Source organism: Psammomys obesus, unplaced genomic scaffold (assembly GCF_907164565.1).
Source record: "Psammomys obesus unplaced genomic scaffold, mPsaObe1.curated_primary_1811, whole genome shotgun sequence".
NCBI lineage: Eukaryota > Metazoa > Chordata > Mammalia > Rodentia > Muridae > Psammomys > Psammomys obesus.
Window position 1 is genome coordinate 34,017,046 of NW_026596034.1, and position 23,001 is coordinate 34,040,046.

At 44.3% G+C, this 23,001-nt stretch overlaps 1 protein-coding gene across 1 annotated transcript in view; it reads left to right on the forward strand.

Annotated features, from left to right (window-relative positions):
• The window catches only part of Cdh13 (cadherin 13), an 847,250-nt gene that overhangs the window by 361,935 nt on the left and 462,314 nt on the right, over positions 1-23,001 (forward strand). Inside the window, exon 3 of the mRNA XM_055621425.1 lies at positions 14,384-14,592. Within this exon, the coding sequence (XP_055477400.1) occupies positions 14,384-14,592 (209 nt within the window). The remainder of the gene's footprint in view (positions 1-14,383; positions 14,593-23,001) is intronic.

The following is a 23,001-nucleotide window of genomic DNA, read 5'->3' on the forward strand; positions in this document are numbered from 1 at the left end:
AATCTATTCAACTCTATACATGGAAAACTGTAGGACAGTAGCTAAGGTCACATGTAAATGGTGTGGCATCAGCTCAAAAAATTTATTTGCAAAGCCAGGCAGTGGGCTAGAACTGAATGATAGTTTGACTTCTGGTTAGAGTGATGTGTGGTCCTAGGCCAACCCACCGGCTGTTGTGTCTCCTGGTGGACTTCAGACCTTCATGCAGGCTGGGAGCATGAGTCCAGATTCCAAGTTATTTAGGGAGGATACCAGAGTGTTTTCCTGTCTTAAATTACCAATCCAATCCACAGCTAATTGTCAATCTGTGAAGGGAATTTCACATGTCAAGAAGATCCCATTAAACTCCCTCCTGTTCATATAACCAGGAGAACAGGAGGGGAGAAAGAGTAGGAACCACACTCTACCCCTTACAGCTAGGAACCAGTATGGAATTGGGCCTGGGCAACATTTGGCAGTCTTAACTGATCCACGTACACAGTATCCACTGAGCACCCACAGCTGGTCAGTGCCTCTATTTACAGTCCATGCAAGAGTTGCTGGACTGCACAAGTCCCTGCTGGCTAAAAGGGGGGCGCGGGGGAGAATCTGAATCAACTTGTCCTGTTGAAAGCAATACTCTGTCAAGTGGCTGTGTTCTGGCAAGAAGATAAGTTTTCTCTACGTAAGCAAATATTCATTCCATAACACAATGCACAGGCACCTGTGGAGCCCTGGAGATAGAATGGCCAACCAGAAGACTCTGCTTCTGGCAAGCTCACAGTGTGACACGAAGCAAGAGGTAGTAAAGATGCTTTAAAGACCGGAGGGTCCTGCATCCCAACACCATGCTTTGTTCTTAACAACAAACTGGCAAACAAAACAAAACACCCAAACATCACTTGTCAATTGTGTGAGGACAGAGAGCACTCGTGATGTGTATGTCCATGAGAGCACCCAGGAGGGAATGTGCCTGAGTCTCCATAAACCTTAAGTTGGGATTTTCTTTGAAGCAGTAGTTTCCAGAGGAGTCTGAAGTATGCAAATGTCTGCAAAAGAAGCAGAAATAAAGATATCTTTTTTAAAAATTATTTTTATTTTTTTATTTTTTAGTTTTTCAAGACAGTGTTTCTCTGTATAACATTGGCTGTCCTATACTCGCTTTGTAGACCAGGCTGGCCTGGAACTCACAGTGATCTGATCTGCCTGCCTCCTCCTCTCTGTGTGCTGCAATTAAAGCCACTTGCCACCACTCCCAGCTGAAGATATCTATTATGGCACAGCTACTGTAAAATGTAACAGGAAATGTAATAATGAAATAGGAAACGCTGAGGTGTCCAGCATTAGCAAGCAGCTTTATAAATCTGGCATCCACACTAAGAGATACAATGAGACTATGGAAAACAATGTAGTTGATCTATTTATTGATGAAAATGAATCAGTGAGAATCTATGTACCTAATGTGACAAAGGGACTTTTGTTTTGCTTTGACATAGTATCTCCTTATGTAGCCCAGGCTAGCCTCAAACTAATAATCTTCCTGTTTCAGTCTCTGGAATCCTGGGATTACACGTATGTACTATTATGTCCAGCTGGTAGGAAAAGTTTACAACAAAAGTTAAAAGTCAATTGTAATTACATATGCATATAGTTTTAAATTTAGTAAAATAGACGTAATCATGCAAAGCTAATGAAAGATAAAGGGTTGTCCCTTCCCTGTTTCTCCAGCTGACTACATTTTGATCTTTTAGTCTTTTGTATTTGAAATTGACCATTCCACAGTGTGTACTGGGGCGAGTGCAAGTGAAGACACCTCCAGCCTGCATGCCCGCCTGTGTCCAGGAGCAGCTACAGTTCACTCCCCAGCAGAATACCTAGATCTGCACCCTCGAAGTCCTATGTTTATTTTGAACAATGTCGGGGGAGGGGAGGTCATTTCTTTCTGCATGTCTTTTGGCAATGTGTAAAGCCCAGTCCTCCTGTTATTCTCTGAAAATCAACATAATCCAAAGGTCCTCACTTTGTAATGTTTGCAGTTAGATTGCAGCATCTTAGCATTTGAGTGTTTTCAGATTACACTCATTCAAACATCTGCGATTCGTTATCGTAAATATCACAGTTTGTGAGACCATATGCTTCAGCTTGAAGCATGTATATATAAAGAAAGAAACGTGAGCTATAAATCTGAAGAACCTTAGACTTTCCATGGGTATGCTAAAAGAACATTTCTAGACACGTGGGTCCTGCTATAATCACAGTAATATACTTGAGATTCCATAGAAGAATCCTTACATTGCAAAAGTTGCCATTTTGAAGGAGAAGCTATGATTTACGTTTGGCTCATGCACCTCCATGTTAATTCGGGTAGAAAGAAACAGCACAGAAGCCTTTGGCTACATTGGCTTTTACTTCCTGGGAAAGATGCAAAGGTTATTGTGCAGTGAAGACATCATGAGAAACCAGAGAACCTTTAATGAATGACAAGACACACTTGGCAAACATTTGCCTCCATTGCCACCAGGCTGGAGCTTGGGATAATGCAATAATGCTTAAAGTATGCAATATCTCTTGGCAACTGGAGAATGAATTGGCATGAACAAAAGGCTGCTTGTGTTCCTGCTAACATCAAAAATATCCATATATGCATACAAGAATTAATGATCTACAAGCCAAATCACTGTATTTTCATTTCTTGATTGGGTCTTGTAAACTAGACAGAAGCAGTTTGAAATCACAGATGGTATAAGTCTTATCCACTGCAATTAGGGAGAAAGTGAATGAATTAATTGGTTGTAACCACAATGAGTCCACTAATACTCCTGGGTTGCCGTCTCTGTGTTAGGACCAACACTGAGCATAGCCGGAGAGGAACAGATTTAGAAATGTCCAGCCCTCACCGAATTCCTGGGTTAACAAAGTAAAGGTCATGAGAAAATGTTCCAGGCCCTGAGACTAGTATTCTAAGGACTGTAGTAGTTTGGCTGAGAATCCCTGTCAACTACCTTCAAGTCACCAACCTCGCTTTAAGACGGGAACATCCTCAGGGAGAGACACACTGCTGCCTTAGGTCATGCCCTTCAGCCCCCAAACAAAACCCTGTCTTCCATAAGCATTTCTAGACTCTCTCCGAGAGTCCAGATGCCCTCAGTCTGTCTTTCCATAGTCTTGGACCCAACTGTGGTTTTGCCTGTTTCTCTGTGGGTTCTCCTGGTAGATCTCTTCACTTCCAGATTCTGTTCAGCTTAATCTTTGATAAATTTTCAGCTTTGAGCAGAGAGCGTTCGGCCTCCTGTTGAGTCAGGTGCTTCTAGACCATGGAACAGCTTTCTGCACCCAGAATAACACCCCTGCCCCCCAGCCAGGTTATGGGGCAGAGATCTGTGATACAAAACTCACTATCACAGCTGTACTCTTTGTACCTTAAGGAATAGTCTTTACCTCTAAAAACCTCATCTTTCCTTGTCTATAAAACAGTACTTCCATGGGATTGTAGGAGACTTAAATATTTGAAGCTGGGCAGAGTGGCGCATGCCTTAATCCCAGCATTGGGATGGCAGAGGCAGACAGATCTATGAGTTCGAGGCCAGCCTGGTCTGTAAAGCAAATCCAGGACAGCCAAGGCTACACAGAGAAACCTTGTCTCAACAAACAAACAAACAAAAAAGAAAAATTGTTGGTCAGGTGGTGGGCTCACAGCTGAGCACATAGAGAAGGCTCCATGGATGGGAACCATTATGAAGAAAGCCAGGTGCCAAGATGAAAAGGAAGCACTGTTATATTCCAGAGAGTGCCTTAAAAATCTGGAGTTTTGTGATCTTCAACATATGCTCAGATGAGCCCAGAGCTGCTCACACTAACTAGACTGGTGTGTGGTAAGTGTGACTTTAGTCTTATGGCACCTCTAGCTATATCATTAAAAAAAGCTTGATGTTTCACATGTATTCTAATATTTTACAGATTTTTTGATACCCAACTAACTTGTCCACTTTTATGAAACAAACTCCTTCAAGATTGGGTTATTAAATTTTATGTGAAGAACCCTAGAATAAGCTCAATTGTCTAGAACAAATTCTATCTTATAATAAATCCTGTGAAAATTAGGCTAATATTGGCTTTCTGAGATGTTTTTAGAAAGCTCAGCTCTTCAGTGATACAAGATATATTTGTTGGTAAGTTCTTGCCTCAGTGCCTTTGGGAATGGTGAGCCTCCTCATTGGTTGGCTTACTGTCCCTGCCGGGTAGAATTTATTACATTCAATTATGATCTGCCTGTTTGTAATTTCTAGCATATGCTACTTATTTGGCCTTTTGACATGATGACGAAATGGAACACTGAGTTTCAATATGGCAGCCCTCCAAATCTTCATGGGGTCAACTTTCTAGACTCTAAATACCATGGAGGTAGCTAGTACACAGTATTCATCTTTGTCTTGGCATTTGTTCCTTCCTGTCTAGGATCCTGCACATTGCAAGTGAAAAAATGACATTTTTTAATGGGCTACTGGATAAATATGTTGAGCTTTGGGATAATCTAATTCCCCCATTGTATGGGAATCATCTAACGCTGGACTCCATCCCAATACATTGCTCAGTAGTCAGACAGGTTCCAGTTGAAAGGATCCAGTGACAGGCAAATTATCTCATCCAGAAAGAACCAGGCCTCCTAAGTGATAGCCTGAAGTCCTGTAGGCATTTCCAGGATTTGGATAAATGTGAAGTCAAAGAAATACCAGTATTCGCCCTGCAGTGCTCCTCAGCTGCACAGTGCATCCCTCCCCCTTTCTTCTTGAGCACATTCCATGTGCTTCTGCAGGAGCTCAGAGCACCTCTCAAGTGCACTCCTGTCCTCTTCCTTTACTGACATTTCTGGAAGGCTCTCAGAAGAAGGGCTCCCCCACTGCCCTAATCCGAGAGCAGCCCTCTATTTGGTATCAAGACCACAAATTCATGACTCCCTTAAGATGTGAAAACACTCTATTGAATGGGAGGGGAAGAAAAGGAAACATGGCAGGGTATCAAACACAGCTGGGCTCTGAATTCCAAGGCACTTTGCCACAAGTGAGTGTCCCTGTGACTAGCACTCTAAGGGCATTTACTCTTACAATAAGAGGAGGAAACCTTTCCTTGTATTCACTTACCCTGGAAATATTTGTAGGGACCCGGATATACACACAAGTTAATAGGGACATGACAAGCTAAGGGCTCTGAAAGGAAGCTGGTTGATTCATCTGAAGTGACCAAGGAGATCTCTACACACCCGGATGTGATAGTGCTCGGTGCTGCTGAATCCACAGCTCTGCCTCACTAGCTGGGGAAGTGTCTGATCATCTTATGCGTGCAAACACCCACCTGCCTTCATACCGTTGTGTCTCAGTTTGATTTGGGGGAGATGTTCTAAATGCTTGGCTGCCAGGTCACAGCCCTGTTGTTTTCTTCGTTCAACAGAGTTGGCCGTGTCCGGCTCTCTGATATGTATGAAACCACTCCATCTCCAACTCTAAATTCCTAATCGCCCTGGGACAGACTTGCCCAGCATACAATCAGATAGGAGCCTTCCATGATGGAAAGACATGGAAGAGGAGTTTGACAGAAAAGAAGAAACTGAGAGCTAGCAGCTCAGTTTTTAACGGTCTGCAGAAGAAAAATAATTCACTGAAAGCAGATGTGGGCTCTGTATTTTTCTAAGAGGAAACCCTTAAGGGTTTACATGGCAAAAATAGGTTTGTACTAAGGATTCCCTTGGCTGAATCATTTATTATATCATCCCCTGACGTGATAGAATTGAAACTCTATTTTATCAAAGTTGGAATTGATGTGTGAGATGGCATTAAGTCCGTTTCATAAGTACCATGCGCCTATCAAATCTACACAGTTTTTAAAGGTACAAATCCTCTCCTGAGCTGATCCATCATGCTGAGATACTCCCAGGACCTCACACAGGTCCTGTGGATGTCAGAACAATTCTGAGCCAAACATGGAGCCAAGCATACAGTCCAGAGCATTCAGCAACCAGGACAGCATGATGGACAGACTCGAGAGGATGGACCTGTCATCACTGTGTGTCATCACCCCACCATGAGTGGTACTGCACTTGTGTGAGTGACTGCTCATTGACCAGGAGGTGTGAGCAATGAGGGCTTGGGAAGCCACACAAAACACTGTTTGTGTCATCTGTACAGTTCTGAAGAACCTCTGGAGTAAGCCCGCAAGTTCTTTCAGAGGATGCTTGTGCCTCTGGGTACCAGTAGGATATGGAGGGGCATGAAGGGCCATCAGGCTGGTATTGCACATCCCATGGAGGGTCCATATGATGTTTCTGAGCTAAATGTCAGTTTGTTAGAAAGGACTTGTTTCCCCAGCTCCCAGGTGTTTATGTTCAACTAATATGTGGGCAGTTGAATTCTGTGTTTTTAGTTATACAAATGGTCCTGGGAAGACAGGTGTACCCTAGTCTGAGAGAGAATTAACAGTTTACACTTACCCATACAAACGCAGTGTCAAGTTTCAGAAGATTACTAGGGTGGATAGTCCTACGAACTGATACAGTTCAGAGAGTTTGCAAGGCAGTTGGAAGCAAGTTGGTATCGTGGAATCTGCAGTGTGATTGAATCTGACAAGTGCTGTAGATCAAGACTTCTCTATACAACTGAAAGGGCCATTTTCTTGGTGTGCAGATAGAAATGATAGGCACAGATTCTGTCTGTGTGAGGCCAACGTTCCCAGGATGGCTGGCTCACAGCTTTCCTTCCCAGCTCACACACATCCTTCCACCAGTACACAAAAGGCTATGAACATCACTGCATGAGAATTTACGGCAAATGCGGTGCAAGTCTCAAACAAAACCTACAACCTTCAGAACCATTTTTCATCAAAGATGGGAGCGTATGGACCACAGAGGGAGCCAAATGCACTTATAAGTATATCACAGGCCCCCTGCATTATTTCAAACCTATCTGCAGGAGCAGCAGTCTTCAGGACTTAGCAGAAAATTTTAAATCCATCTGCATCTCTCTATTTCCTGGTAGTACAACTTCATTTTCTCCTCTGCTTCATTTTCTGTGATGGTAAGAAATCTGTGCCTTTGGGGTCCTCATCCCTAAGAACCAACATTCCAAACAAAGAAAGGGAAAAGCACTGACATCCAGGTCAGGAAGATTAAGCCCCTTAATTCATGTGCCAAACTTTCCATTTCAGTTGTGGCTTTTGTCTCCCAGCTAAAGTTTGTCTTTTTGTGACATTTGCATTAAGCCCAGAGGACATTTTGAGTGGAAACACGCTGAAAGCATAATTGAAACGCTGAGTGGTGCCATTCATCTAATTTGCATTTTCCCCCAGGTGGGGCTTTTTCACCTCCCCCTCTCTTCTCCTGGGGTGCTCACAGATTATCTCAAAGAATGATGTTGTGCAACGGATTCCCATAAATCCTCATGTAGGGTGTATAATATGTCTAGCTTTTTCTTTTTTAATTCTTTCTGGAAGCTATTTTAAATGTCACCATTATAAAGTATGTGAAAAAATTTCCAGTCGGTTCAAGAGAGCACAGACAGTTCACTGCCTCCCTCCTCATCTCTATGATATTTTAGATATTTGTTCACAAGTTTAATTACATAGTATAATCTTTTCTTTGAGTCATCTATGGAAATATCATTCAGAGCTACTAATACTTTGAACATTGTCACTATAGAAACAAACATTTTAAATAGTCATAAACTATCCAATCCTTCCTTAGCTGTGTTCTTTAAACTCTGTACTCTGTACCTCTGGACATACACTGCCTTCATCTCTGTGCCAAGTTGGCACCTCACTGACTCCTTAGAAAATCAACACACTTAACTAATAGGAGACTGTGAGGCATAGCCGTTCTTGTCAATAGTATACCTTAATTGGGACTTCAGTATAGTATTAGAATAGGCAAGAAAGTAGCATCTGTTTTCTATAGGATAAATTACTTCCTCTTTTAACAAACTATTCTTTGTGTATACTGTCTTATATATCACTGGTCACCACCTAAGAGCCATCAGGATTTGAGGCTTTGCTAGGATGTGTGTCTCTATCAATCCTTTCCTACTGATGTGTGTTAAGTATAGTATTTCACTCCAGTCTCTACTGCTGTGATTTGAATTTACATCCTGCTAGTTTGAACCCTTACTCCCTAGATGCTAGTGCTGCTTTAGAAGGTTGAGGAAACTTTAGGGAGTAGAGTCTTGTTGCAGGAAGTGTGTCACTGGGAGGGATTTGACCCTCGAGGTTTGATGACTCAGCCTCACTTCCTGCGCATTCTCTGCTTCCTGGTGCCTAGCTGCTCATGCTCATGCTGCCATGCCTTCCTGCTGTGATGGACTATGTTCCCTCAGACTGTGAGCCAAGGTAAACAGCTTCTTCCTTCAGTTACTTCTTGTATTTAGTCACAGTAATGAGAAAAGTAATTCATATACCTGGCATCAAACCCGGGTTATAAACTGACCAGGTTGGAGTCATAAACAGTAAAAGGATGGATGGAGAGGAACTGAAACCAGGTTAGGATTTCCAAGGAAGCACTAGATAGCAGTAAGAGAAATTTGTGACTAAGCTTACTTTTTGTTGATTTGAATCCTTAGGTTTATTTTAATATATGCTTTCTAGAAAGCTACACCCTTTGTGATCTGTGTTGTCTTAGTCATTTTTCTATTGCTGCGACAAAATGCCATGAGCAAGGCAACTTATAAAATATAGCACTTAATTGGGTTTACTGGTTCAGAGAATTAAAGTCCATTAGAGATGAACAAAGGCACGAAGCTGGGAGCCCACGTCTTGACTTGCAAGTAAATGGGAGAACACACTGGAAATGGCAAGTCTTTTGAAACGTGAATGCCTGCCTCCAGTGCCACAACTCTTCCAACAGCGTCACTCTTTCTGATCCTTCCCAAGCAGTTTTACCGACTGGGGATGAATTATTCAGACAGATGAGCCGGGCAGAGGGGGCCGGGTATATGATATATTCTCATTCAAATTATATAAAATGCTACCACAGGCAGGAGGGAAGAGACTATCTACCAGGAATTGATAGGAGCAGAGAGGAGGGATTGTAATCCTGTATGTGAATTAAAGCTCTCAGTGTGGAGTCTGCCAGCAAACACCCCAGGTTGGGTTTAAATGGTTAGGTTTCTCTTTACATGTGGTCTTTCAGGGTTGTAGGCAAAGCGCTGTAGCCTCTCTTGCTTCATGTCACTTTCCCTCTCATGCTCTTGCCAGGAAGGGACAGGGCCTCACCCCACTAAGCAAAAGGATTCCCAGGTACACTGGACCTCAGAATCATCCAGAGTAGGGCTGCCTAGAGTGCTCATCTGCATGGTAGCAGCTCACTGTTCCTGGTCTGACCAAGGTCTGACCAAAAAGAAGTGAGGGGCTCAGGAGTAGGGGACCCACTGGGAGAAGGAAGCTGTACAGGAGGAGGGGATGATGGCGATTCGGGTGATCATGCTTGTCAGAGTCAGGTTCAGTCCCAAGAGGTGTGTGCACAGACCTGTATCTTGTTTTGATGCATGTCACAGGGGTCTCAGTGAGCCCATTTCCCATATGGCAAGAGTACAGGGTGCAGGGTGACCCACAGTTGCAAGGCTCCAACAGGAGTCAGAATCAGAAAAGGGCTTAAAAACCAGCATGGAAACTGCCATTCTTATGCACAGGAGTAACAAATCAGTGTGCCAGGTTCCGCAGCCTCCACTCGATGCCAGGAATGACAGGAAATGGGGAAACCTGGCATTCAGAAAGACTGTTTATTATCTAACATCTCAGTTACTGACTTGGAAAACATTTTATTCATGAGGACTTTTTTTTTCTTCAAATTCTGGGTTTTTTTTAATTAATATTCAGCCAGCATATAAAATGTTAGTACCTTTGATGTGCTCACCTGTCACCTCACAGGGTACCTCTGATGACGTCCAAGGATTTGTGATATACAGAAGGGCATTGGAATATGAAGTTGCCTTTCTTCTCTAGTTCCTGGCTACTGGGAAGTGAATGGACCTAGAGCTTAAATGGATAGGTCAGAATGGGGCTGGGTCCCTGCCCTTTACCTTTCTATTCACCTAACCCTGAATAAGCAAGTTCCCAAGTCAGTTGCTTCTGCTGTAAAATGGAAAATGATGCTTCTGCATTATCCTCCATGATCTGCAGTAGGACTGTATTGCCCCCAAGGAGACAAAATTTGCTTTCTTGTGGGAAGGAATAAAGAGTTACTTAGAAAAGAGTAAGTTGAGATAGACATGAAATATGTAGACAAATATCAATGTATCTGTGATGTTAAATTTTTATGATAGTAATAAAATTTAGGAAAATATCCAAAATGTCTCTTTAGGGAAGTAGGTAATGAAAAAGCAAAAGCCAGAAAGTGTTGATATAGTATGGCCATGTGGTGAGGAAAAGATACGCATTGGCACAGAGCTGGGCTGTCAGGAGCCATGCGGCTAGTGGTGGTGAATGGTGGGTGCTGTGACTAGGCCTTTTGTTCAAGCTGCTCACATTGGCTTCAGCTGCGTTTTGGGACCAGGAAAAGCTGTATTAAGGTACAGGGAGAAATGAGCTAGAAGCTCTGACTTTGCTAATGTATGGAGTCAGTCTGAACATGGGAGACTGTGCCGTGTGAAATGTGCAGAATATGGAGTTCAGGAGAGACTATAGCTCATCCTTTACACTCACCTCTACCACAGGGCTCAGCTAAGTCAGGAGGTCACCACAGGCCGTAATTTCAATTTGCAGCCTTGTCTCCAGCCTGCCCTGCTCATAACAGGACTGGGGCCCTCATCCCCACCAATAAAGCACCTTTTTTTTTTTTTTTTTTTTTTTTTTACCTCTGGATAATAATGGAATTCGGGGAAACTGTTATGGTGGCTTCTCATATGGAATAAAAGTCATTTGTTTATTGCTAAGCACATAGGGATGAATAATAAAATAAGACTCAGTTTCTGCTCTGGGCTGTGAAAATAAGTAGATAGAGTGGAGATGTGTGATAGGATTGATAGGAGGTATGATACATGCTTTGATGTGACGGTCTCCTGCTAGAAAATGAGAACGGAGCATGCGCAGTGGTTTGGGTGTTTGGTTTGTTCACTGGTGAGTTGAGTTGTCAACTCGACGCAGCCTGCAGTCTCGTGGGCAGGAAGTCTTAATGAGGACTTACCCAGATCTAGTGGGCCTATGGGTCTGTTGTGGGATGGTTTTGACACTTAATTAGGAAGCACCGTTACCAGTGGTACCATCCCCTTGGTAGGAGATCCAGAACAGTATAAGAGGACAGAGCTTATAGGAGCAAATAAACAAGAATCTTGTGTCTACTGTCTCTCTGTTCCCCGCCGTGGACATGATATCTTACATTCTGCCTCGATTTCTCCACAATAGTGAGCCGCAACCTGGAATTGTGAGCCAGATAAACTTCCTCTCTCCAGTGTTGCTTTTTGTTCAGGGCGTTTTACCACAGCAGCAGAAATAAAACTAGGACAAACTGAGTGGAGACTGAAGAGGACATCCTCTAATTAGACTCCTAGTGGTAGGAGGGGAACACCAATCCCCCCCAAAACTTTGACCTAAAATTTACCCTGCCTACAAGATGGGCAGGGACAAAAACAAAGCAGAGACTGAGGGGATGTCCAACTGATGACTGGCCCAAACTGGGACTCACCCCATGGGAGACAGCCAACTCCCGACATGATTGACAACACTCTGCTATGCTTATGGTTGAGATCCTAGCATGGCTGTCCTCTGAGTGGCTCCACCCAGCAGCTGATGGAAACAGATGCAGGGACCCACAACCAAATATCGGGGGGAGTGCAGGGAGTCTAGGGCAAGAATGGAGGAAGAATAGAAGGACCCAGAGGGGACAGGATCTTCACAAGGAGACCAACTAACTAGGGCCCAGAGGGGCCTGTAGAGACTGAAGTACAAACCAAGAACCATGCATGGACTAGACATAGGCCCCCTACACAGATGTAGCCGATAGTTAGCTCAGTCCTCACATGGGTTCCGTAGTACTGGGAATAGGGGCTGACTCTGAAATGGACTCTGTTGCCTGCTTTTCAATCACTTTTTCCTGTGGGGCTACCCTATCAGGCCACAGGGAAAGAGGATTTGCTCAGTCCTGATGTGACTTGATATGCTAGGGTGAGTTGGGGGGGGGCTCCCTTTCTCTGAGGAGTAGGGAAAGGGAAATAGGGGAAACAGGGAGGGAGGGCAGGATCAGGAGGAGAAGAGAGAGGGAGCTCAGACCAGGATGTAAAATGAATAATTAAAATTAAAAAAAGAAGAATCAAAAAAACTCCACAGAGATAAAGACAGAGACAGAGACATAGAGAGACTGACAAAGTCAAAGAGAAACATACATACACATAGTGAAACAGAAACAGAAAAAGGAAAAAAAGAAGGGAAGAGAGAGAAGAAAGGGATGCAAGAGATGGAAGGAGAGAAAAGGAGGGACAGTGAGGAAAGAGGGAGAATTGGGGAAAAGAGAGAGAGGAACCCAATGGTTATCATTAGTAGGATAAATAAAACCAGCACAGCCAAATACTGGGCTATAATATCATGATTAGGATCAATATAGTGATTTGGATTCTCTCCACATAGCTTTTATTACAGAATAGTATTATAATTGCTCTTTTTATTACTTGTTATTGTTGTTAATCTCTTACTGTGAAAACTTCATATATTAAACTTTATTATAAGCATATGTGTGCATAGGAATAAGGATATTAAGTATTTGGTTTTATCCATTTATCCAGGGTTTTGGGGATGCATTGGGATCTTAGAAAATACCCATGGGTTTGGAGAGAGAGAGAGAGAGAGAGGAGACAGAGAGAGGAGGGAGAGGAGACAGAGAGTGCTCAGCAGTTAAGAGCACTTGCTGCTCACCAGGGCACTTCAGTTAAGTTCCTGGCATTGACACTGGGCAACTCACATCTAAATGTAACTCTAATGCCCTCTTCTGGTCTCCACTGGCACTTGTACTCATATGGCATACATACTGATAGACTTAGAAATCAAGAAAAGTAAGTCTTCAAGAAATAAAAACCTGTGTCTAAGAATCTAAAAGTATAGTACAACTCCATGCTTATCTACAAGGATCCTCAAAACAGAGAGTAGAGGGGTGAGAGGCAAGCAGATATAGAACACGTGGAGAGGGCCTGAATGGTGAAATTGTGGGTCTGCTACAGAGGAATCTAGAGGAGAGCATGGTCACTGTCATCAGCCACCACTGGTGACACTGTGCAAGACTAGGTGGCTCATCCAAGGCTTACTATCTCTGTTTTTTTTTTTTTTCACATAACTAAATCATGACCTCATCTCCCCACTCCCCATACCCCCAAAACCACCATCTCTATCATCACCAAATGTCCTTACACTACAGCAAGCTAACTTGTTTTCTTGGCTTTTCTTCCTTCATCTCCAAACCGCTCTCTATAGCTCATGTCTATGATGGAGATCTCTGGGACTTCAAATGGCTCTTGTGTGATTCCCACCCCTGTTCTCCACTAGAGCCAGAATGCACACTGTAGGATAGTCGACAGCTTCCAGGAAGCCCCCCAGTTACTAGCTTTTCTGATTGTTTCCAAAAGACACTTTCAGAATGCTCTTCCACTTGCCAGCACCTCTCACCCATTTCCAGTTCCCCTCCATAAGTGCCCCTGGGTGTCCTTTTTCTCCAAATCTATTTTGGTACCTCCAAGAACACTCATGTCATATCTCTGAATTAGCTTGAATGTCTGAATAATTCTTCATCCTCTGATCCACTCAGTTTCAAGTTCCCGCTCAGATATTATCTTGTCAGTGCCATCTTTGATGTTTCTGTTCATTGTTGTGCTGATCAAAGACTCACACATTGCAAAAAACAGGCCACATCCTTCAAACAAACTCTTTCATATCTGACCCTTACTTCATCCACAACCCTAAGGGACAAGACCTGCCCTGTTCTTCAGTTTCCACAGTGCTGAGCAATCACCCAGAAACTAAAAGTTGATCAAGGCTGGACCTTTTTGTATTTTCTTCTTTGAGCTGATCTCATGTAGCCCAGGGTGCTCTCAAACTTGTAAGGTAGTCAAAGATGACTTTTTCTGATCCTTCTGCCTCTACCTCTCAAGGCCTGGAGAGTATAGGCACCTATCTCCATGCCCAATTTGTGCATTGCTGGAGACCAGATACAGAGCATTTTGTATTTCTAGCTGAGCTACATCTCAAGCCCAAGGTTGTGTCTTGATTGTGTAAACTCCACTAGCATAGTCCATGTGCCTCTGAAACAAGTGGCTTGGATCAGGGTAGAGGGCAGCTCTGTGGTATCATGGTACAGCCATCCATCCATGGCTAAGAGATCAGAGACATCTCAAGTATGAAGATGTCCAACCTACTCACCTTCCTTCTGCTGTTTGTTTTCTTTCCTTAGTGACCTTCAGTGACTGCAAGGGCAATGAGAAGCTGCACTATGAGGTCTCAAGCCCATACTTCAAGGTGAACAGCGATGGCGCCCTAGTCGCTCTCAGAAACATAACTGCAGTGGGCAGGACCCTGTTCGTCCATGCACGGACTCCTCACGCTGAAGATATGGCGGAGCTCGTGATTGTTGGGGGAAAAGACATCCAAGGCTCCTTGCAGGTAACATGATGGCTTGGAATGAGTGGCAACAGCAATGTTAGATTCAGTATCATGTGGGAAATGAATATCTATCATGCTGGGCAGGAGTCTACTGTTGTTATCATTGCTATGAATGACAAAAAACCCAACTCAAATATAAAAGGTGAAGGAGAAGGCAGTGGGATTCAGTGGCTCCCGTAACGGATGCATTTGGGGACTTCCTTCTCCACCAAGCATGGCTGTGCACTGGTACATAGACAAGGGCATCAGCCCTGATTTGTGTCTCTCTTCTGATTCCATCTTGCTCATTGGTGCCGCTCTGTGGGTATCCCAGTGTAAAGGTTCCCTGACGAGTCCACCTCATTCTCCAGGCTGATGTCACCTGATTCTGTCTCTTCCGAGGGATCCAACTGAAGCTTGTGATTGACTCGCATTGGCTCTCATTATATCACGTGAGCATTCCTGAACTAGGCACTATTTGTGACACTTTGGTTGGTAGCATGTCCTTTCCTGAAGATGTCTCCACCTGCCTAACCCTTGAAGCAGGAGTAATAGATGATATCTTCTCAAAAATTAATGAAAATCCTATTATCAGAGAAAGAGGGGTGGAGATTTAGCATGCTGGGAATACACTGGCTCATAGAGTCATATACCATTGACTGGCACTCCTTCCCTTCCAAGTACTCCTGCATGGAAGTCTCTGACATTCCCACATATGTGTAAAACTGATCGGTGTCACATGTAAGCATAATGATTGTGTCAGGCAGAGTGCATTGGCTATAATCTACAACCAATTCTTCCTTCTCTAGGGACTCTTTGACTCTGGTGTCTTCATTAGAAGTTTTAAAAACCACTCTGGCAGACTCCCACAGAACAGTGACAGCGGCAGTGATGATGTCCCCCAGCTAGGCGTGGACAGCCTCTTCTCCTGCCTGCTGCCCTGGTTCTTCTCTCTGAGAAGCCCATGACCCTCATGAGTCTCCATCTGGTGCTCTTCACAACCATGTCTTGTCTTCAGTTCAGTTCAGTGGTAGAGCGAGAACAGTGCCGCAGCTGGGAAGCTGAGAGAGTACAAACGGCAATGAGTGCAGGCTTCATCAATCTCAGGAGAGCAATATAACTTCTCTATCTGCAGACTAGAGGGTGACACAGGCTGGGATGGCTCACTAGTGGCCCTGCACTGACTCTGCCACCGTGTTCATGTCAGATATGGCTGGATGCCCCTTGCTGGACCGGAGTATCTCTCCCAATGCAGCACTTGAGGAGCAACTGTCAATTGATCAGGTATAGATGTTTCCAGGGATGGACTTTACCATGTCTGAGCAGAACAAACCCCATGATTCTCTTTTCTGTTTGTGAGTCTGAAAGATAAGGGGAAATTTAAACGCACACACACACATCAGTGATGCTTTAGCTATTATTTAATAATTTCACACTGTATACGGAGTATTTTGATAATATTTACCCTTATTACTCTTATACTTCTCATTTCTTCTGAGCTTTTTTTTCCAGCGAGTTCTTCTATTTTCATGTCTTTTTTTTTTTTTTTTTTTCATGATACAATGAGTTTAGCCTGGGTTGCCCATGTGAGCATGGACTTGGGTTTTAGGGTTATTTACTGGATGATGGGCCAGTCACAGTAGCTAAGTCATTGAAGAAAAGCAACTCCCCCATCCATGATAGAATGTTGCCAGGCTCGGTCTTGTGCAGGGAAAGCACAGCTGCAGTGGGTTCTGGAGCACGAGGCCATGCCATAGCCAGAAACCATCATCTTACAGTCTTCCTCCCATGCTCTGGCTCTGTCATTCTCCCTGTCCCTTCTTTCACCATGTTCCCCTGAGCCTTTGGGTTGGGGTTGATGCGGATGTCCAGTTAGGAGTCTGTATGGTGACGGATGCCCACTACACAGGATGCTTTTCTGACCAAAGGCTGAGAGATTTATACTAAACTGTAAACATAAATGTTTAGAAGGCGTTTGACAGCATGCCCATTATCTAGCAAAGCAACAGTGTCACTGACCTTTGTAAAGATAGTAGGACATTGGTGACTGTCGCCAGTGTGGAAACTCATGCACACACAAAGGCAAGCCTGTTCCTTACTAGCTGGTGCTACTTTCACAGCATCTCACTGACTTGTGATAGAGCAACTTGGCAAATAACTCAAGCAACAGAACTGCCAGACTGGGTAACAAAATTGCTTCTTAGGAGAATGTAAATGGTATGAAGATCAAGAGAGGAGATGATTACATAAGGAACTAAATGGTTCTAATAGGCATTGTTTGCCATGATTAATGATTTATATTTATAGTATGTAAAGAATATCTTAGTGTTTGCTCAAAAGACAGTAGGAAGGATTCTGGGTACCTCTCAGGACAAAAGCCTCCTTTGAAGGATGAAGAGACTGGGGTTCATGGCCTAGAGATTTGGCTATGGCATTTAGGTCTCTTGAGGCCCTGTGGGGTGCCTCCAAGCCCTGGTCTGTTCTCATTTGCCACTGTCTAAATGCACTGGGGGCCAAGCTTGGCTGAGATTAGAGATAGAGCACCTGGGGGTGGAGGAGAGCAGGGGGCAGGAGTGGGGCAGGGGGAGATGGTTGCTATGGCATTCAATGGGCCAGGCCCCATCGACACAAGAGTGTCTGGGAGCCTTAATAATTTCATGAAGTTTAAATATGCTCAGATGTGTCCATAGCAAAAAGAGAAAGGGAAAAGAGAAAAAGAAAAACAAAACAGATAGCAAAAGAATCCTGGAGAGAGCCGGAACTCCAAACCTTTGTGTATAGGGTGTGTGTGTGTGTGTGTGTGTGTGTGTGTGTGTGTGTGCATGTATTTATGTGTTTATATAGGCATACATACAGCTGTGTGGGGACACACATGAACATGTGGAGGACAGAGATTCATCACTCTTCATCTCATTTTTGGAGACCAGCTGGTCTCTCCATGAACATGCAGTTCAACTAGACCAGCTAGCCAGTGAGCTCCAGGGACCTCCTGCCCCTGAGGTTATGGACGGTCATTGATGTACCCCGCTCACATGGCACCTGAAGATCTGATCTGAGGTGCTCCTGCTTGCGTGGCAGGTACTTGGCCAGCTGTACCATAGTTGAAATACCTGTAAAAACAGAGTAAATGTGGAAAGATTAACTTAGCGTCACAGCTTTGGAAGTGTCACTGCAGTTGGTTCTGCTGATTCTGGGCCTTTGGTGAGGTGAGAGCATCATGTCTGTGACAGCAGATGGAACGTGGGGTACAGACAGAGAGGACAGGACTGGGGACAAGGCAGGCCCTTCAAAGGCATGGCCCTGCTGACCTGCTTCCTCCAATCAGGCCCCACTTCCTAACAATCCCAGAACATTCTAAAATAGTACCACCAGCTGGTGACCAAGTATTCAATCTATGGACCTGGAGTGTACACAGATAGACCTGGTGTCCTGTCAGAAGGGGAAGTGAAAGGATGTAGGGATGGCTTAGTACTAAACAGATGTAAGAGTGAGGGATACTGTATGCCTCTGGAGAAGGAGAGGTCGAGAATCCTGGGCTGTTTGTATAATGGGTCCCTCTTATCATGTGTTATAATCGTTAGTTCGTGTAATATATCAAGCGTGAGGCACTTTCTACTATCCCCATCTTATTGAGAAGGATCTATGAAGACTGAATGACTCAATGTTATTGATCAGATCTTTCTGGCTGCTTAGCCCACGCCTCTGGCCTCTTTTAGGTGCTGCCCTTTCCTGGCCTGAGCTATCCCTTGAAGGACAGTCCCTTTGGAGAGTGAGGAATGTACCATGAGGTCATACCTCCTAAGGGAAGTGACTAATTGCCTACAGGGTGTTTTTTTCCTTAGCTCTTTGACCTTGGGTAAATTGCTGTGCCTCCCAAGGCTCCATTCAGTTTGAGTTTATCATCCATAAAGAAGAGATGGTAATGGACCTCCCAGGGTCTTCATGAGGATCAAACGAGACAATATATGCAGCAGCAACTGTTAGCATTTACCTGGGGCTACAGTAATGACCAGGGCTGATGCTTATGTAATGCGCTTGGAGCTCAGCCCTCCCCTGCCCCCTTCACTCCATACATCCCACAGCATGGCACGAGAGGAGCTTGTCTTCATCCACACCTCATGGGGGAGGAGTGTGGGATGCAATGATGTTGTTCCTTGCCCCAATACACAGCAAGGAGATCGTGGGGCTGAGGCTCAGCTCTGACTCCTCTGTTCTGACCAGGGGTGGAGGATCCATCTCCTTACAGTCAGGAACCGAGCACGTACATGAAGGTCACATTCCACAGAGGCTACGATGATGGTGCAAAGCAGGAAGTATTATCTAGACTGGATTATCACAGGGTCCTAGTCAGTACTGTTCTGACTCTCGCTGTTCCTAGAGCTGAAATTAGAAGACTATTATGAGAACCCTCACTCGTACTTCGCATTTCTCCCCTTGGCACCTTGCTTCCATCTCCCCCCAGTTTGAGTCACTCACCTGAGAGAGTTGCAACCATGGCTATCAGAGGCAAGGTTTTCTCCTCAGGATTGGCAGGCACACTCTGTATTTCCCACAGATCTGAGACCATGACATCTCAGCATTCTGCATTTGGGGCTGGAGGAGGCTGCAGGAGTAGTATTGGGTTCAAATTACAGGAAAAAGTGGGTAAGCGGAAAGGATTTTAGACTCCTGTAAAAGGAAGCAGGGGTCTTTTTAGCTTCTTGAGAGAGGAACAAACAGGGTGGAAAGCTTTGGAAGTCTTGCTCAAGCAGACATTGAGAGTGAATGGTTAAAATCATGGCCACTACTCTTTTCAAGAATCTATTTCACGGAACCTTTTAAAGGGTGTAAACCTCAACATATGTTTTAATGGATATTTTTCTCATCTTTACAGTCTCCCTGGGAGGTTGGTCATGTTATTCCCCAACCATATGCACACATGAGAACTCAGCCAAGAGCCCTAACTTGAAATTGACAGAAAGAAGATTGAAATGCTGGCTCCCCTAATCCAAATACACAGGAACACTACTCCAGGCAGGTGCTGCCATTGCCCATGGGGCTATGGCTTACAGCTGCATCGGAGCTATTGAGAAAACTAGATATACAAAGTGTGGCTTGAAGGAGAGTACAGCCAAGATGTGTATTTAATGATTCTGTGTTTTCTGGTCTGGAAGATGGAGACAAATGGGACTGGGTAGGGCAGAAGTAATGGGCAGGATATTTGGTAAGGCCTGTCCGTATTGAGGTAGAAGCTCTTGAGACTTCTTGATAGAGATTCCCAGGAGTTGATGGCTAATATGAGACAACCCAAGATGGTCTGACTTTTTCTCTGGAGTAGAAATGATCAGGTTCACATATCCACCCCTGTCCTTACTGATTGTTTGACCTTGGACCACTTACTTAGTACTCTCAACCCTGTTGCCTTTATCTATGAAACGGGGTAAGAATGGATTCCGTGTCTTTCCGCTGGGCATAGCAGATGACCTCAAGCAGTAGAGCAGTCAACGGGGTTTGCCTGGCACCACTAGAGGACAGATGAAGAGCCTCACGCTGAATTTACCGACTGAGGTGGTAAGACTGAGCCTGAGAAAGTGGTTCAGAGAAATCAGAGGACGGTGTCTCATGGTGATAGCTGTGACACCCAAGGAGACCCAACCTGGAAAGGCTGTAGCTTCTAAGTTTATATTTCCAGATTTTGAAGTCCATCCATGAAATTACTAAAGAGCATATTTAAGCAATATCTTAAAAAATATAAAGATTTTCCGAGACAAATTCCAGTACAATCCCAGTTCAGCTGTGAGGATCATAGCCCTTCTTTGATGGAAGGCTGTATCTCTCTTCTTTCCCATGCTATGTGACGTCACATGCATCCAGTACGTTAGTAGTTAGTAGCTTTAATTATAAAGCTATTCCTGAATCTTCAGTGGTCTTCCTATAATCTAATATTTAGCTGAGGTATTATAAGTTCACCTTAGAGCTGAGTTGGCCAAGACAGTTTAATCTTCAGCCTTTTGACGACAGGCTGTGAGTTACTGTTATGTGAGTGGAGAGGTTAACCGTCCATGCACAAACCAGTTTGCTAGCCTGTAGAGGGTGGGAATGAGCCTGAATCACCAAAGTGAGCTTGAGCTAAACTATCTCTCACTGCCTGACCAAGGGGAGATGAAGAGCAGCAGAGGTGTGTGTGGGTATGTGGATGTGTGTGAGTGTGGGGGGGGGGATGCACTCGCCATACATGTTCATTAGTACAGGCATGTGCATCTGGTCACACATGTTTGTGTGTTTCTGCTTCTGTACCAAGCTTCAGAGAGTTGCCTGGAAAATCTCTGTGCTGTAGTCCTTATGAAGAGATGAATTTGCTTGTATGTAAAGGAGATTCATCCTTTCCCAGCCTGCCTGTTAGTCCTGCACTATTAGTTTACTATTTATTTATTATTCATTCATTTTATTTCCGAGTTCATGACTTGCAGTCTTAGGACTGTGGCAGATACAGAGAACCTGACAGAGTCAGATCAGGATGAAACACCAAGGAACTTGCAGAAATTTATTTTGACTTAAGGTTGGAGAATTGAATGCCTAGGTCATCTTGAATCTGGAAGCCTGGATTCTGAGACCTTGTTGAATATAAATGCCCTGGTCCAGGTGCCTAGGTCCTCATGACCAAGGCAGAGGATGCACAGTGCATCAGGAACCACCCCTATCCAATTTCCCATAAACTGTACCCCAGATCCACAGTACCTACTTTTAGGTTGTACAATCCAGATTTAAAAAAAAAAAAAAAAAGAGTGTTTTGGTATCTCCACCTGATCTCCTCGCCTGCCCTTCAGGCAGATGCTGAAGACGATGCATCTCTGAAAGGCCCTTCCAGTACAGCATGGGTGCTTCTGCGGTGTCACTGTTATCCATCCAAGTCCTTCTTGCCTTCAAGTGGCCTCACCTCTGAGACGTTACCTCCTCTGAGAGTCTCCCCTGCTCCTACACCCCCATCAGAAGCCTCCCTCCTAACAGGGTGACTCTTCTTTCTGACTCCCCACTTGTGGTGTGTTTTCCTTGTTTCCAAGTGTAATGCTTTGCTCTGTCCTGAAGTTGTAAATATTATGAGGGCTACAAGAACACAGCCTCTTTCCACCTTGCTTTCTCCCTTCACGATCTCTTTTCCCCTTCCTCTTTCACTCTTTTCCTACCCCCCCTCCCTTATCCCTCCTGCTTCTCTTCCTTCTGTACAGCCCTTGCTCTTTCCTTGGCACCTAGCCAGTGCTGGCCACACAGTCAGACCTTAGTGTGTCTGTTTTGGATAACTGAATAAATAAAATGCTGGTTTTCTCTCATATCACTCCTTCACTGAAACCTGCCACCCTTTATAGCAAACTGCTGCGTGTCTGTGGGTGGACCACGCCTCCCTACTCCTTCCCAGTGGCTACCTCCCTCCAGACTCTGTCACTTCCGATACTTTCTCAGCTGCTCGTTGGCCAGCACTAGCTCATCTGGCTAACACATGGATTCTTTAGGCCCTCCGCTGATGGCCCTTTCCTGGGCATGCCTCTCTGCTGGTCCCTCTGCCTGGTTAGTTCTCCCCCCTGCTTCTAGCCCCCTTCCCCATGCTTCACTTACAGCCTTCCTCCATCTTCTCCGATAAATGTCAGCTACCTCCTCCTTTGTGCTTGGTCCATCTCAGTTCTGAGTTCCTGAGTTCAAGGACTGGCACTAAAATAACGACACTAGCTGAATTTGGCAAGAATCCCAGCATAGAATGTGTCTCCTTCTGCTCTAGTTTTCTTGGCTGCGAAATGGGTTCAGTAGAGCATCAGCCTCATGAGGGTGTCATGGCAGCAGAATGAGTTACCTGAACAGCATTTAGAACAGTGGCTGAACTGTTTAAGAGCCCTGACAGTGGCAACTGTTCCCTATGGTTAGATTGGCAGAGCCAGGTCCATAACATATGCTCAGTGAAGGAGGGAGGCAAATTGAGAACATCATGTTGGCTTGCCCAACATGATGAACTGCTTTCACTTCTGACATCGCAGGGCAATCTGGTATCCCAGAAGGCTCTAAGTGGCAACCCCCATGGCTAGGTGCCTGTAGGTGTATATAAGTCAATGGCCAGACTTCTGGACAAGAGATGCTGTATTTCTCTGCATCTACTCAATAAACACCAAAGACTCAGCAGTGTTTAAAGTTAATTAGAAATGATGTATACTTCTTTACTGGAAGTCAATACACATAAAACTGGCCCCCGCCAAAAAAAAAAAAAAAAAAAAGGAAAACCTGGACTTTAAATCAAGTCCCTCAAATTAAATGTAAATAAAATTCATAATTGTTGCCCCCTTTTGTCATTTTCAGACTCCTGTAACAATGAAACGTGTAAGTGGTTACATGAGCTGCAAAGGTTGCATTCAAGGCTTATTTATCTTCATTGTTCATCATTACAGCAAGCATGTGATTTAAATGGCA